We start from the raw sequence: 16825 nt of genomic DNA, 5'->3' as shown, positions 1-16825 counted from the left end.
AATCCTGTGCCCATTTATGGCACTTTAAAGAATTCTTAGCTTTAAGGCAGGGGTGGGCAACCTGTGGCCTTCCAGATGTTTTGACCTACAACTCCTATCGCTCCTAGTGCCAACATGTCCAATGGTGAGGGCTGATGGGAGTTATAGGCCAAAAGATCTGGATGGTCACACGTTGCCCACCCCTGCTTTAAGGGGACTAACTAAACATGAATTACTCAGCACACAGTTCCTGGCTACAAAAGCAGTTAGAAATGTATATTTACCTGAATTTTCAAGGTTTGGTATGGAGCACACAATCAGCCGTGCCTTCATGGTATGTTAGTGTGTTTTAGCTTATGTTTTATAGTTTGTAACACATTAATTGTAATTTTATAGTTTGTAATATTTTAATACGTTATACATGGATTTCGTATATGTTGGGAATCGCCTTAAAGGGGAAACCCTGAAAGGTGGCATATAGATACAGAAATAATAAATTTATATAATGGCTTGTTGCTAACGGCTTTAAAAAAAATACACATGAGAATGGTAATTAAATGAAAACAAATTGGTGAGGAGTATCAGGGGACCTAGACAAATAGAAAGAGAAAATTATCCTTTCTCAGAAATATTGTTCATTTCAGGAATGCATTCTATAGTGCTTCTATTTCAAATGAGTTATTTATACACTGCTTGGGATGTTCAAGTAATCATAAATGTCTAGAATAATTAGCCCTTCCTTTATTGCTAATGGTGAAAATCATTATACAGATAGGGTTTATACCTATGTCTCTATTTGCAAGTTAGATAAAAGGGTGTGTGAAAAATCTGGGGAGTGGGCCTTATGTTTAGATTTTTATTTTTTTTTTAATATTCAACAGCTTTGATAGACAGGATTTTAAACTGGGACTCTACTCTGAAATGGAATCTGATTCTGTTAACAGCATTATGACTGATTACCATCTTGATGTTAAGTGGGAAAGGTGGGTTAATCTGAGTATCTAATCAATCCACCTATATTCCCATATAAAGTCAGTGTTCTTTCTTTGCTAGCAATCTGACCCCAATACCAAAATAAAATGGCAAGTAAGGTTGCAGTAGGCAAAGTCTTCCTTGCACAGAAAGATCTGGAGGAGTTTCAGTAGTTGGTCTTCAGAAGCAATAAAGTGGCATTACTGGGTCATGCCACGCTTATTTCCACATACAGCCTTCCTTTTCATGATGCTGAGATTATAAGGAACCCCTTACAGGATTTTTAGAACCTAGAATTCAAATGGATATTTCCTGGCCATTGACATGCACCACTACCTTGGTTTGCGATAAATTATTTATTTTCCATCTAATAAAAGCAGAGTAAGTGGAGCTCGTACTACAACAATCGTCCTACAGACTTTTCTCCTAAATTACCAGTAATTAAATTCTTAGCTGTTTACTTCTACTGCAAATACAATAAATCTGCAATCCTTTGCACCCTTACCTGGGAGTAAGGGAGTAAGTGATGGGACTTATTTCTGAGCAAATATGAGTAACAGCACGCTGTAAAAGATACAAATGAAGATATACGGGTTCAAGTGTGTGCGCACGCAGTTCATCAAATGTGATTGCTCTTTTATTTTTGAAAGGGAACTGGGGTAACTTTGCCTAGAAATGTGGGATCCCAGTGTGCTTTTGTTTGCCTCCTAGCCGGCTTGTGTTACTCGGGGATGCAGACGAATAATTCATATCATAAAACTGACAGACCTCTGTTGTAGCTCAGCAGTCTTACGAGTGTCCGGGCCTCCAGGAACTGACTAACTTTTGCTTTTGTTCCCACCTCTGTCAAAATAGCCTCTTGGTATATGTATTTCACGAAGCACAGAGCCCAATAAATTTTAATAACATTTCATTAAGCTAAATATGGTTTCGATGTAATCTAAATATAGAATGGTAAGTCATGGCAAATTAGTCTTAATTAGCCTTTGGGAAGGAGTCTTTCAGAATACAGACAGTAATGTAAAGCTTTTCAGAAATGATGGATTAGAACACTCTTCCATAACTTGGCGCCCTCCTGGTGTTTTGGACTACAACTCCCAGCAACTCCTGACCATTGGCAATACTAGCTAGGGCTGATGGGAGCAGAAGGGCAAGACACCTGGAGGACACCAGATTGGGGAAGGCTGGGCTAGAATATGCTGTTCCTATATTTCAAGCACATGATATAATTACACAGGTCATCTTAGACTAGTCACTGATCTTGTTTGCACATAATGGCAACCCAGAGTTTGGGTTGTTGAAACCTGGGTTCTCGTTATGTGCAAACCTGGAACCATGAGTTAACTATGGATTGTTAACCACAAACAACCCAGGAAGAAAACCCATGTTTCGTTATTGGGTTGTGAACTCTGGGTGGTTTCAACTATGGGTTGTCATTGCATGCAAATCCAGAAACATGGGTTGTTTCACCAGGCTACAGAGGTGGCAGCGAAGAGCAGTAAAAAAAAAAAAAGCCTCGGCCATTCTACCTGCCAGTACTACACCACTGCAAAAGTATTTGGGATACAGGGAGGGAGTGGGCAAACAAGAGTGGAATCAAACAACCCAGGAATTGAAAAAACAACCTGTACTCTGTGCAGTTGTCTGGCAGACAGATCTTGGATAAACTCTGGGTAAGACAACAACCCATACTCTAGCTTGTTGTTATGCCTGAACCTGGTCACTGTCTAGTCCAGCCTTCCCCTGCAAGGGCATGACGATGAAAACAGGACAAAAGGAATGAGTGCATTCTAGTCTAAATCAAATTATACACTTAGGGTTTATAATCTCACAAGCCATTTTTCTTTTAGCTTTCCCCAGACCAGCTGGTCTTACTTCTGGAGTGCCTCTTGGAAAAGAAGACATTATGTTCAAAAATGTTGGAGTGCTTACAGAAAACTTACCACCTCCGTGAACAGGATGCAGAGGTAATCCAGTTACAAATGTAGTGAGCTCATACATTAGGAAAGTGAGCCAACAGTTGGGAATACCAGCATTCTGTTGGATCCAGGATGATTCTGAATTTTTTTTTTAAATCAATGAAACAAGTCTAAATCTGTCCTGAAGGCAGTACAGGTAGTGCATTAGTTACATTTACTGCTTTCAGCTTTACGACTGTGTTTTTAATAAATGTTTGGTTTTAATAAAGCATGTGTATACGTGAATGCTTACATAGTTTGGTTAGCACAGCCAAGTCACATCTCTTCACTGTGTCTTTGAGTTTGAAAAATACATACATCTGGAGAGATTAAAAAATGACATGTACCATATATAGGAATTCGTGCTTTCACTCATGTATTAATTGCTCATATTTTTTTATACTAGTTGCCTATTCCTTGTCTTCAGCCATAATCAAGAATTTTTATCTACAAATAATAGATAGAGACTTTATGAAAATGTAAAATGCTTGCTGTTTTAATGATACAAGATCTAGCCAACAACTTATTCTTAGCTACCAAGCGCAGTAATTATAATAGATATTGAACAAATATGGTCAGCAACCTGGACTACAAGGGTCTTATTGCCTAGATTCAAAGAGGAGGAGGAGGGGTTGCATGATAAGGCAGTAGGGACAGCAAGTTAAATGTACCACAAGCAAGTTTGAAGTCAGTGGCTGTGTTTGGACTTAATGGTAAGTCATGGTAGTGCCTCTGAAAATGGTGTAAAATCAGGCTGCAAAGTTGTTAACCAGGACTGGATGATTTGAACATATTTTGCCATGCTTTGTCAGCTTCCAGTGCATTCCTGAACCCAATTCAAAGTGCATATTTACCTACTTGGACCTTGAGGTCTTCATTGGAGGCCTTTCTCTGAGTTGCCCTGCCAAGTGAGCGAGAGGCTACTGGGGAAGACGATGTTGTCAGTGATAACACCCAGCTTGTGGAAATCCCTTCTGGTACCTAATTTGTATACTTCTAGGCACTATGTGAAGTTGTAAGACCTGTCCATGTTAATATTTATTGATTTAGTTCTACTATGGAGTTTTTATATTGTAATTGCGCATTTGTTTTATTGTATTTTTATAATTTATAAGTATGCTACCCAAAGAAACTTGGTTATGGGGTAGCATAACACTATTATAAATAAATGTGTTAAGAGGACAAGCCTAGCTTCTCCCTGGGCTTGCATTCTGCACCCCACCCCACCCCGCTCCTCTGGCGGGGCCATGAGGAGTCGTTTGGAAGCTTCCCTTTTATATGAATTGCAGTTTAGTCTGTTGTCTGAACCTAAACTGTGGTTAGTCTTGACTATGGTTAGTGAAAACAATGCAGCTTCATAAACTATGGTTTGAAGTTGGCTTGTTCCCATTAATCACAGTTAAGATTAACCACACTGTCCAGGTTCGGACGGCACAGCAAGCTGCAGTTGATCAAGAATGGAAGTGAAAGCATCTGAACTCTTCCTTGCAGCCATGTTGGAGGTGAAGGGGGAAGCGTACGAGCCCATGGAAGGCCACGTTCATCCTAATAACACTAAATTATGATTTACCATTAGGTCAGTGTGTGATATTGCTCCAGTTGCTTACCCCGATTCTGTACATTATACCTGGTCCTTACTTGCAATGATATGTACGACTACGATGGAGGTATAGGAACACCTTGGGTGCTGCCTTGACAGGAGTACAAAATGGCATCAAAGGTCATGTAATATATTGGTACTTCTTCTAGAATTATTTTACAGTTGCTGAGAGAATCTCCTGAGATTTCTTTTGTAAACCTCCATGCAAGTGAGGCAAGACCCATTCTGTCCTTTCAGCCATCTGTGCTTTCTATAGGCTTGAGGAATTGGTAGCAAGGACAAATAGAGGCTTGGCTAGTAAGCCAAGCTGATATTTGTGGATCTCTGGATGTGTTCCTGAAGACTCAGACAGTGAAGAATCTATTAGATAAATGCTAATACTTTCCTATAAATGCTAGAGCATTTTTCCATGAGGCTTTTATTGCACACTCGTGATTGGTCACTCATAGACGTTTGCGGGTCCTTTACACAACATCATCAACGTCCAGGGCATGTCTTGTGCTTTCTGACCTTCATCCTCCTTTTAAAAAGATTGGAGATAACCCGATAAACATTAATCCGATATATTGGCTGTGTACAATTGTGCAGTTCCGCTGCAACCACAGTGCTGTCTAGTGGCTGTAAAATGAGACATATAGAACTTGCAGAGAAAGGAATTCCCTAATTCAAAGCACGTGTCTGCTCATGTAAAGGAGCCAAACTCAATCCCACAAAGAATCCGGAAGCAGAAATCCCGGTAAGGATGTGGGATTTTAGCCGTGTGTGGTGAAGCTACTAATATATATGTTCTCAGTAAGAAAAAAATAAGTAGCTTTGATTATTGTTTTTGAATTGTATTTCTGAAGTTGTGGTCAGTGAGCCATTTATTACCTACCCCAACCCCCAGCATAAAGAAAGATTTCAAGACTTGATATTTGACTGATATGTGAAAAGGCAAGATAAAAGGCCAGTTCACCTGATCATCGCAGCCCACCGTGGCTTATTTAAGCCACGATGGGTTGCAATACCTACCAGTCACCCTTCTGAATATTCAGTCCGTGGTAGACATTCACCGTTGCTTTTTGTGTCGTGCGAACTGGGCAAGGGTGCCTTATGCAAGTGTTAAACAACCCATGCATAACCCATGGGCTATTTTAGGGTTACCCAAGGGTTGTTTAACCCTTGCATAAGACACCCTTGTTTGGTTCACACGACACAGTAAGCCCATCTGCCATGGCTTGAATATTAAAAATGGCTGCTGGCACATACTGCAACCCACTGTGACTTAAATAAGCCATGGTGGGCTGTGGTGATCGTGCAAACCCAGTCAGTTCAAGATTTTTGTCTTAATTAGAATTGTATGTGGCAGTAGTTAAAATATGGGAGCAATACTAACCATTACTATTATATAAACATGTTCTAGTAGACACTACAGTGCTAGCAAAAGCTTTTGTAGAGTAGAACATCACATTAAAAATGCCACAGTTCAGATATGCCTACTTTCTCCAAGGAAATTCTCAGAGTAATGTGGCAATAGTCAAAAGCTTATTTCAGCTTTTATTTATTTGTTGTTTATATGGTGTTCCAAATGCCAGATTTATTTTTAATTAGCCTTGAAACACACTTTGCTATTTATAGGAATTAAGATATATTTAGGGTATATTTTAATCACACGTGAATACCAAAGAAATGTCAGGACCTCTATATCTGGAAGAGAAATAACTGAGGAGGTAGGATCAAAGCTATAGCCCCTGTCTTGCTGTTTCATGCCAGAGATCCTAGGCCTGTGAGATTTTTACTCCCTACTGATATTTTTTCTTCTCTTCCTTAACACAAATTGTGCCAAATGCATGCTAGTGAAATTATATGTCGTTTTGGTCTTTGAAACAAAGTTACAACCTCCATAGAACTGTTACCTCCCCTTCATCTTGCAAGGTGAAATCAAGGGCTTAACTAGACCCTTTAAGAAGGACAACCAAGATAACATTACCGTTGGTGTTTCTGCAGCTACTAGATCACAGGCACCTACAGCCCTCAAAAGGGAATGTTGGTTTACGTACCACTGCCTGTCTAAGCAAGGAACTTTCCATGTCTCCAAACACCGTGCCATGCAGAGAGGGTTTTTTCCTTGTATTATTGGCAAGTTCTAGGATTCCAACCTAAGTTTTTATTACCGGAATTTTAGTACAATTCAGTCAGTTTGGTCAAGCCTTTATATCTATATAACCCTTCCCTCCCCCTTCCCCCCGTGTTCTATATCCTTGTAATCAAGACAACAACCTAAATGAACACACTTACCTGGGAGTAAGCCCCACTGAACAGAGTGGAATATAATTCTGAGTAAACATGCTAGGATTGTGCTATCAAACCGTTCTGATTTTCATTTGAAGATGGTGAGGGTACAGTTTTAAAATAAAAAATCAAGTTGTTAGTAGACCATTTTTATTCAGGATATTTGTGTAGCTTATTTTCACATACTGATCATGGAGACTGATCATGGAGACATGCTTAAGTGTGAATTGTTAGATTCAGGCCATTCACACAACTGCTGTGTAAATATGGAACAAGTGTACCATGTAAAAGGGCACCTCCATTCCAGTTGCAAAGTGTTGCTTTTGAATGTGATTATGTGATACGTTACATATATAGGCTCTCATAACTTAATCTGTAGTCATACACTATCTGAGTTTGGCTGTACAAATGTGTTTGCATGTGTTGTCTTTCAACATTTTGATAGAACAGATCTGGGTGGTTGGGAATTTTAATTCTTTATTATAGGGTCCCAGTCAGAGTGAGTTAAGAGCTTCAGAAGAGAGCCTTTGCAGAGTACTGACAGTGGGGAAAAATATCCTTTGCATTTACAAAGGAGACAACCTTCTTTGTGGTGGCATCCCAGTTGTGGCATGCCCTCCCAAAGGAGATACAATTGGCACCAACTTTGTTTTCTTTTTGGCACAAAATTAAAACATTCCTTTTTGTCCAGGCTTTTTAACATTTTAGCATGTAAACATTCTAAATGTTTATTTTTTATTGAATTGATCATTGCATTTTTGTTTGATTTGCTGTTTGAGGAGTTGTTACTTTGTTTTGGTGGTGGTGGTGATGTTTTTGACATTTAATTTGTAATTGTATGGTTTTTATATTGGATTAGTTTTTTAAAATGTGTACAGTGACCTGAGATCCCCAGTTGATGAAGGATGCTTTATAAATTTTTAAAATAAATACATACATATAAATGGTAAGTAACTTCCTGGGGTTTATCATGGATTTCAGGTCCAATATTTGTACCCTATCTTACTAACACTTTCTGGAATCTTCCACATCTTTTGGGAGACAGATCAGAATTATGAGATCATGGTGGATGTGGTTATGCATAGCAGTTTTAAGAGTATTTTTTGAACATGAGCTTCTGGAGGGACATGTAGCCTGAACATATGTATGGTGACCCATATAAATCCCTGTATTCATCCCTGTAAGGGATGGATCCAGATTTACACTGGATCAACTGTGCTGGTGGATGTGGACATCCTTCCTTCCCACAAGAGCCCCTCCAGCCCTGAAAATGCTACCCAGAGAGTCAGGAGACCTGCTGAACATGGTGAGGTATGGTGTGTGGAGGAGGGGTAGCCCCAACATTCAGGCAGAGGAATCTTCCGCAAGTGGAGCCCTTCTCCTGTGGAAGGCAGATCCTAGATCCAACCCTAAATCTGTTTAGGATTACAGATCTGTTTAGGATTAGTTTAGCATTTGTCCTAAGTTTTTTCTAAGAGTATTTACATTGCTAAACTGTATATTTACACACACGCACACATTTTCTTGGAAACTAGACTTGTACAGTTATCTGTAAGCAACAGGGTATCTTTGTGTTAACTAATTTCCATACATTTCTTTTACATGCTTCATTCTAATTGGGAACACAGTACACAAAACAATATAGATAAGTATACAGAGCAGTTGTAATGTCTTCTGGAAATAACGTAAGACTTAAGTGGCCCAGGCCTTGTGAATACAGTTGAATGATGTCCTATGTGAACTGGGCATTTGGTTTTAGAAATGTACACACTGTTGGCTTGATTTCTATTATGGGGAAAAATGAGAGAAAGGATCATAGTAATTGGGTGAATTGCATGTAGATTTGTACATGTGAATGTCCAGTTCACATATTACGTTTATCACATGGTAGTGGGCGTGTACATTCCTGCAGCTCAGAACTGCAGCCTACCATGTGCAGAGCAAATGTATGAACTAACCCACAACCTTTACAAAACCATTTCAGCTTGCAGTTCGATAGAGACATTTAAATGATTAATAAATATAAATAACAACAGGAGTAAAAATACAAATTTAAAGCAACACATGTAAAAAATAACAATAATATAAATGTAACCGGACAGCAACCAAAGAAAAATGCTATAAGCCACAGAACCAGGAACAATTCAACTAACACTGAAGCCCCATTGAATAAGGAGGTCTTTACCAACTTCCTGTAGGTGAATGGAGTTGGGGGCAGATAGACCTCCCAAGGAAGGGAATCCCAGAGTGTGGGCACTGCAACTGTAAAGACCCTGTCCCACATACTCACCAGCAGTGGGATGTGGAGTAGGCCTCACTGGAAGATCTTAATGGAATAATTATATAGCAATTTGGGCATACAACATGATGGACACTAATTATTATTTTCTAAATAACCCAGAAAGCTAGGAGATGCTATTCCTAATTGAAGATGAGGCAGTGAAGCTGAGAAAAGTAGTTTTCCAGTGCTGAGCATGGAGCCACAAAAGTATTGTCAAGGTTTTAAATGGATATTATTAATGTGGCAGTGGATCACTTGGATCACTTCCCTAAGTGATCCAAGCCTGTCAACTCCAGTCGCACTGTGAAGCAAGTATTCCCATGCTCCTTGCTTCCTCAGATTATTTGTGAGTATGGTACTGCCATCCAATACATGCTCCATGTCCCTTAGTCAGTGCAATCCACAAAATAAAATTGGCTGTCAAGTAGCTTTCCTTTCCTTCCTGTATGTGGTCCAGAGTTAACCGGTTTTAAAAAGAAGTCTTCATAGCAGATGGAAAGTTACTTCACAAGGTTTTTCTGCTTTCAGCAAGTTGGTTAATAGTGTCTAGCTACATAATGTACAGCGCATACCAAGACCATCAAATGGAATATTGCGTGGGAGAGAATGGACTGAAGAAAGTATAAGTGCTTTTCAAGAAAACATGAGAAATAGAAGTTAATATATCATGCCCGGTGGTATGTAACCATTTTCATACAACTGCTCCATTGTACATGTTCCTATGAAATGATGAAATCTTATTTAACAGAACAGAATGAAGTTACATTACAACAAACCACACAGAGCTCTCAAGTTTAAAAAAGAAAAGAAAAATAAAGTATGTGTGAAGAAGATAACTTCTATCCATTTCCCAAACCATGAAAACACTGGCAGGCATACAAGAACATGTTGACCGCACAGCAATACCTCTATGTTTGCCAGCCAAGTTAATTGCTTTCAAGTTAAGCTGTGTCTTATCTGCCCTACCTAGCCATTCTGCAGGTTTACACCAAGCAGTGTTTAAAAAACTCTGCACCTCTTCAGAACAAATCCATGTGGAATATGTTGTACAACTGGAACAAAACTATGGCCGTATTGCCAAATGTGATGAGTAGGTTTTTTTCTTGGAAAAGTCACTCATTTGCACAGGTCAAGAATACGCCTATGGCCTTGATGGGAAACAGTTCTGTAAAACAAGGTGCCTAAATACTGTATGAAAACAGCTTCTCGTTCCACAGACATTAAGTCCTCCTTGTTTCTTTCCAGGTATGAGAAAGTTAAGTTCCTCAGCCTTCTTAACTTGGGCAAGGTCGTATTGGATTGCAGTTCAAAAAACCAGAATGTTTTTGTATTGTATTGTTGTAAATGATTGGGGAAATATTTACAAGAACTGTTATCATCAGCCTGTGTCTCGTAGATAGGAGATCCACGCTTTGACCTAAGTTAAGTAAAGGTAATAAACTGCTTCTCGTACTGCCCACATGCCATAACATTGATTGCTCTTCAGAAAAAGGTAGAAGGCAACATAAAATATAGTGCAAATGAATGTTAAATTTTAAGGGGAAATAATTTTCCTATTTTTAAAAGGGGCATTTCCATCCTAATAATGTAATTCTTAACAGGATTTCCCTTTGCTCTAAAAACACTGTTAATGTGCACCCTCTGTTAATTTCATAAAGGTTTACATGATTCTGTGATTTTAATGAGAAAAGAACACTAGAACTTTCAAGTAAATCTTGGGTCATCTTTTCATTACTTTATGTGCAAACAGGTTGTATGGGTGAAAACTGGTCTATTTCCTAATGAAGCCTTGCTCATGAACTACCACAGCCTACCCTGTGGCACCTGGCACCCTCCAGATGTGTTAGACTGCAACTCCCATAATTCCCAGCCAGCATCCCATTGGCCATGACCATTAGTGCTAAGTGCATGAGCTTGTATCATAGTTTCTCATTGTGTCTGAATTGGGAACAGTGTTAGGTGTGGTTTATTGAAACAAACCCAGGTTATTAACCACAGTGCGAAGTTGGCTTGTAAATGATAGTTAACGCTTGCTACATACAGTTAGTTGAAAATGAAAGCAAGAGTTTCTGATATCCTTCTTGAGGCTGTGCTAGAGAGTGGTGGGGGTTTAGGGTTACACTACAGGTTAATGTTATATGTGAATGCAGCCAATGCCTCTAAACATGGAGACTCCACTTCTCTATAATGGTTAATCGCTGTTGATCAGCCTTCAAGAAACCCACTCGACATCAGGCCAGAGACAAGAAAGTCTTGGATCTTGGTGAGCAAGAATGCTCACAGAGGGACTTTGCATTATAGCAGCTCAGTTAGCCTGCTAGAAAAACCTGGAATCGATTTTTTGGAGAGAGTCTGTTCTCTCGTTCTGAATGACAATGGTTTCTTCCCTTTCGCCTCACTTGCCTTTCTGGGAATACTGCAGATCTGATTGGTGGGGTGACCAGAGGCAGGACATAGCCACACCTTTTCAGTTTCTCTCTAGTGTTGCTCAATTTCTTTTCCTCTCCATATACGAAGCAGCTTCTCCCATGCCGTCTCTTTTGCTTTCCTCCCACAGCACTGTCCTTCTACTGAAATGGCCTCCCAGATAAGCGCCTTCTATTCCATTCCAACTGCAAGTAGATTTTTTAAGAACAGCAGAAAATTTGCTTTGTAACTGGAAGGGGGAAGGAAGAGGGCAATTTCAAACTTTTGTTTTCCCATCAGTTGTTTATTGTCCACTTTCTTCTTTCTGTATCTCCACTTCTGCAGTCTTCCTCTATTCTTCAGCTCTTCATGTAACTGGCTCCCCCACCTCAGGGTTATAGAAAACAAGGCCATCTGTGCTGTTACCTCTTCTCCTTAATCCTGTGAGAGGGGCAGGCTGCCACTTGCTAGGTGGAAAGAGAAAAGAAAAACACTCTGCATATGTTCATAGATGCTTTTACTATATTTTTGCTGGCTAGTAGAAGTACTTTTTGGCTACTAAGCCCGGACATAATGTGTGGATTCCTGCTGTAGATAGGCCTGTCTTCCGTGAATTTGTCTAATCCCCCTTTAAAGCCATCTTGGTTAGTGGCTATCACTACATCTTGCAGCCACGAATTATGTAAATCTGTAATGAATTCTTTGACTCTCCTGAATCTGCTACCAGTCAATTTCATTGAGATGACTCCTGGTTTTAGTATTGAAAGAAAGGGAGAAATTCTCCTCTCTTCCTCTCTCCCTCTCTCTCTCTCTCTCCACATACTTTGATAAATAGGTATAATTTAAATACCAGTGGTATTATTAAAAAGTGTTTTTGTATATGGTGCTAGACAAATAAGTTGGCAAATAACATAGCTATATGTTTAGCTGGTTAAAATTTTTAATTTTAATTTTTCACCTTGAGAGTCAACAATATCATTCAGTGTGAGTGGGCAGATTGAAAGAAAAGTGAGATTAGAGTTATTTCTGTTACTATCCATAGCCAAAACCGGGGAGGCAGGTACTTTTGCTGCTGCTGCTGCTGCTAATTTTTTAAACAGTTGGACAGAGGACTGTTTTGTGGAGTTGTCTGAAGCAATACTGGGATGATTCCATACTTTGTCTAATCCTAGAACTATCCTATGGAACAGGATTTTTATTGTATATTCTAGGAAGAATGGTCTGTTAGCATATACATATCTGATAGTCCTTCCACAGCTGGCAGCATATCCTGGGTAACAGCCCCACCCCTGCAATAGTAAAATAGAGAGATGTAGCCGTAGCAGCGCTCAGGGTTATAGAGAGACCAAGGCCAGCGGGATCTTTTTGGGTGGGCACCACACACAGCGCACATTGATGGTCATCTGTTCAGCAGGCTGGTGGTGACACCTCTGCTGGCACCTTACTAGACTGTTCTCTTTGTAGTAGCATCCTAATGAAATGCTCAGTCTGATTAACAATGAGAGCAGTCCTCAGTACTAAACTGATACAAGCATATATAGCAGGCTGTAAGAGTGGGGCTATTCGTTTGTCTTCTGTGTGCTTTATTTTCTCGCGGTGATTTCAAGATTCCAATGGTAGGGATTATACTGCTCTCAGGAATGGTTTGCGTAGTACAAATGTTTGAAATGGGATAATAAACACAGCTCCGCCTGAAATGCTGTTTCAGTATATAGAAAGTTGCACAAAGCACATGTGTCTGTTGCCGTGTGTGTGCATAGCAAGCAAATATGTTGCATCCAGCTCTTTTATTTGTGTGTGCTACATTAAATAAGTGCTACCCTAGAGAGAGCGGCAGGCTTGGTGCTGCATACCCATTAGGCACCAGTGTAATGTGCCTCACTTAGTAGGAAGATAGGGGCATCATGTATGGGAAAACAGCAGACACAAAAAAGGGAAATTCCTTCATCCAGAAGATACTTTGAAAGTGGCTTTCCAAGTCTTGGTTTTTATGCTAGATGTGTCCCCCTCTCCTACCCCAATCTCTTCTAATTTTCAGACCTAATCCTTATTGCTGGCTCACATTCCTTTATGTGTCTACAAAGAAAGATAGTGTTTATCAAATATTATATGCTCTTGTATTCAGTGAAGTGGGTGAGAAGGGAAACCATTTTATGACATTATAGTCAGTTTTGACTTTATAAGGAAGGTACCACTTTCCAGCAACACGGGGTCAAGCTACATGTTACTTTAAAGACAGATGTCTTTCCCCCCCTTTTTCCTCCAAAGTAGGCACAGGGCCCCCATCTTATTAGGACCCTGGCATGGTGGGTGGGGTATGAGGCCTTTAACTTGTCGCTCCCCCTTATTGTCTTAGTCCAGATCAGCAACAAATAGTTCATATTTTGGCAATGTAAATTGCACGCATAGAGCCCCCAGTCTAGAATGGGACTGCAGCAGGGGCAAAGGATTAAAGTCCCGTCCCCAGCACCTGTCAACCAGACTTCAGATGGAAGTAGCCAACATAGGTAGGAAGGTTCGTATGGGCAGATACTTGGGATCCAACCCACTTGCAGTTTTAATTAAGCAGTTTTAATGGTTTAAATGAGAATTTTTAATTGGGCCCAGAAATAGATTGGGAGCCAAGGAAGGTTGTACAATATATGTGGTCAAAGACTCTGCTTCCTGTCAGCGGTCCAGTTGCTGCAGTTTGCAGAAATGGATGTTTCTGGCCACTTTTCAAAGGAAGCCCCATATAGAGTATGTTATGGTAGTCTAACTTTATGTGGTGCAAGAGGAACCAACTTTATATGGTTCCTTTGCAGGTTAAAAGGAAGTCCCATTAGGCTTCCTTCCTAATGCCCAAAGGTCCTAACACTAGCACAGTAATGTGTTAGCTATGAGCAATAACAGCTGGTTACCCCCTATGTTTAGAGGCAAGCCACACAGTTGCAGGAAGAGATAGCATCAATCTTCCCAACTGGTGTAGCCCCACTGAAGTCAAAGGGGCAAGGTCATATTGCGTACAGGCTGGCCCATGTAAATAGTTGTTGGTTGTAGCCATAGGGTTGTGTCCAATCCTGATGGCCACAAGTGGAACAGAAAGCACTGATAAAGCAGTTTCCCCCTCCCTCGTATAGCCCCCAGGTGCCCCACCATCTGCTCTAGAGATTTGGGGGACCCTCCAGAGCAGATTTGGAAGGTGTGGGGAGGGACTATATAGGGGAGGAAAGCAAGGAGAAGTCCCATTTGCTCATGCGACATTGGATTTAAGCCGCAGTTTCTTGATTCTCCCATTGCCTTTGAAAGATAGAAGGAACATCTTGGATGTTGTTATAGATCCTGTGGTACGTTTTTGTTATTGATATGATTTGATGATCCTAGTAGTCTAAGAAGCCTTAAGTGTCTCTTGTAATGCCATGGCATGCTCTTGAGGACAGCAACATGTCTGTCTTGCCATAAGGGCATGCAGGAGCAACTGATACTCAAATTATTGTCAAATTAGATAGCTGCTGTCAGTTCAGAAGTTCCATGTGAAGCTCTACCGATATCTTGCTGCTTGAATCCAGAAATAAGCAAATGTAGTGGCCTCACTACATTGTTGAACAGTGAGAGAATTAGATCTGTGGGCTGTCCTTAACCGGTATTTAATGGGCACTAATATACACATAATGCTAAAGCCACTTGGAATTAGCAGATATTGTCACAGAATATGTTCCTCTTACTGATGTTGGGAAACTCTGAGGACTAGTTGTTCTGCTCAGCTTCTGTCCTATCTATAGCAAATGCTAAGCCAAAGTAGGAACGGACTTTTCATTACCTCTTTTTCCCTTCTGTGAAACCAGTCCCCTTTTGACATTTTCTTTTGCAACCTTTCACAAAGAGAGAAAAAAAAATTATTTGCATTAACCACAAATCATACATAAAACACAACAGAATAGATACAATTATTACACTGAAAATTATAAAAAATATTTCCACCAGCCACAGCATATATCAGATATGAAACACTAATAAGCAAATTAAACAAAGATGCCACTTCATTGAGGAGGCCCATTGAAAAGCCCCTCAAAATTCCTCTTCCTTACTAATCTTTAGTTAGTAATCTTTTTTTCTCACCTGTTTGCTGTTCCAATATGCTACTGCTTTGGTACCATTTTTAGGACCTTTCTGCACTATGTGATTCTAGCCAATCAGGGATCATGGAGTGAATGTGATGATGTCATGGCCCCATGTTCAGCATAGCAGATTGTTTTAGCAAACAGTTATCATACAGATTCAGATACAAAGTCCTCTTACTCCTATAGTTTCATATTGAGCATTAATCCAGAGTGAGACTGCATGCACTGACAGAGCAATCCTACCAGTGGGGGCAGGAAGATCCTAAGGTGGAGGAACCACCTTATCCAAATCCCTGTCTGGATCATGCCAGAAGGGTAGAAGGAAGGGAAGAGCAGTGTTTGTGTCCCCCCCCACACACACACACCACTTGTATTCTTTGACCATTTCTCTCCCACTGGAACCAATGAAAGAGGCTGGCATACATTTCTGGATGTACTCACCACACACACACACATCATTTTTGCCTCTATCAATGTCAGAGAGGAAAAAGGCTTCAGAGGTTTCCTTGGAGGCTGGCAGGGGGCACCAAAGATCTGATCCCCCCCCCTTGGAGGACAAGATCCGATCTATCCTATGCCCTCCCAGAGACCATAGGATTGCAGCCTCCCAGAGACCTTAGATTGCAGCCTCAGCCTTCAGAGTTAATGAAGAGAACATACACATGAATGTAATGGATCAGTCTGCACTTTTGCTACAGCTGCATACACTACCTGACAGTACCACTGAAACAAATTCCAAAATCCATATTAGTGTAAACCTTCATTAGGCCAACTAAAAGGTCACCAAAAAAAAAAAAAAATCTTGATGTTTTCAAGATCTTCAGGTCTCTTTATCAGGTAAGATGTTACAAAAAGCATCTTGCAAGTTGGGGTGGGGGTGGGGAGTTGACTGTAGATCTAGATCTAGACACACACACATGCGCATACAGAGAGAGAGAGAGAGAGAGAATATATAGCAGAGGTGGGCAGAAGGTAGATCTCTGGGTGATTTGCAGTAGATGGAAACAGGTTTCTGCACTCCCAATTCTGACTCCGACCAATGGCAATAACTTAAGGTTTTTGCCCCATAAATTTAGTTGCTGAAAAAGAACACTTGGGGCAAAACCTTCAGTGGATTTTTGTGTGCGAAAGGACTTGTGAACTTGATTCTGCACTGATCACAAATTCCTGAGCACTATTGTGTGGCAAGTGAGCGGCTCCTCCTCTTCCTGGGACAGCTGCCACACAGGGATCCTTGGGAGAACGGTGGGATCCAGCA

The 16825-nt window shown here is 40.4% G+C and overlaps 2 protein-coding genes across 19 annotated transcripts in view; one reads left to right on the top strand and one right to left on the bottom strand.

Moving 5' to 3' along the window:
* AOPEP (aminopeptidase O (putative)) overlaps positions 1-16825 on the top strand; it is a 237667-nt gene that overhangs the window by 200014 nt on the left and 20828 nt on the right. For 13 of the 18 annotated variants that reach the window (XM_084834121.1, XM_084834117.1, XM_084834122.1 and 10 more), the window contains one exon: positions 2802-2918. The exons of the other annotated variants lie outside the window; for them this stretch is intronic. In XM_084834121.1, coding sequence (XP_084690247.1) covers positions 2802-2918 — 117 coding nt within the window. The remainder of the gene's footprint in view (positions 1-2801; positions 2919-16825) is intronic. 18 annotated transcript variants of the gene reach the window in all.
* FANCC (FA complementation group C) overlaps positions 11604-16825 on the bottom strand; it is a 127873-nt gene continuing 122651 nt past the window's right edge. Inside the window, exons 16-17 of the mRNA XM_084834132.1 lie at positions 15267-15318; positions 11604-11934 (exon numbers count right to left, since the gene is read on the bottom strand). Of these exons, the coding sequence (XP_084690258.1) occupies positions 11835-11934; positions 15267-15318 (152 nt within the window). The 3' untranslated portion in view covers positions 11604-11834. The remainder of the gene's footprint in view (positions 11935-15266; positions 15319-16825) is intronic.

Source organism: Heloderma suspectum, chromosome 2 (genome assembly GCF_057233095.1).
Source record: "Heloderma suspectum isolate Gila_16-S chromosome 2, 16-S_ref, whole genome shotgun sequence".
Classification (NCBI taxonomy): Eukaryota; Metazoa; Chordata; class Lepidosauria; order Squamata; family Helodermatidae; genus Heloderma; species Heloderma suspectum.
Note: the sequence above shows the minus strand (reverse complement) of the source record. Positions and strands in the feature narration are given on the sequence as shown.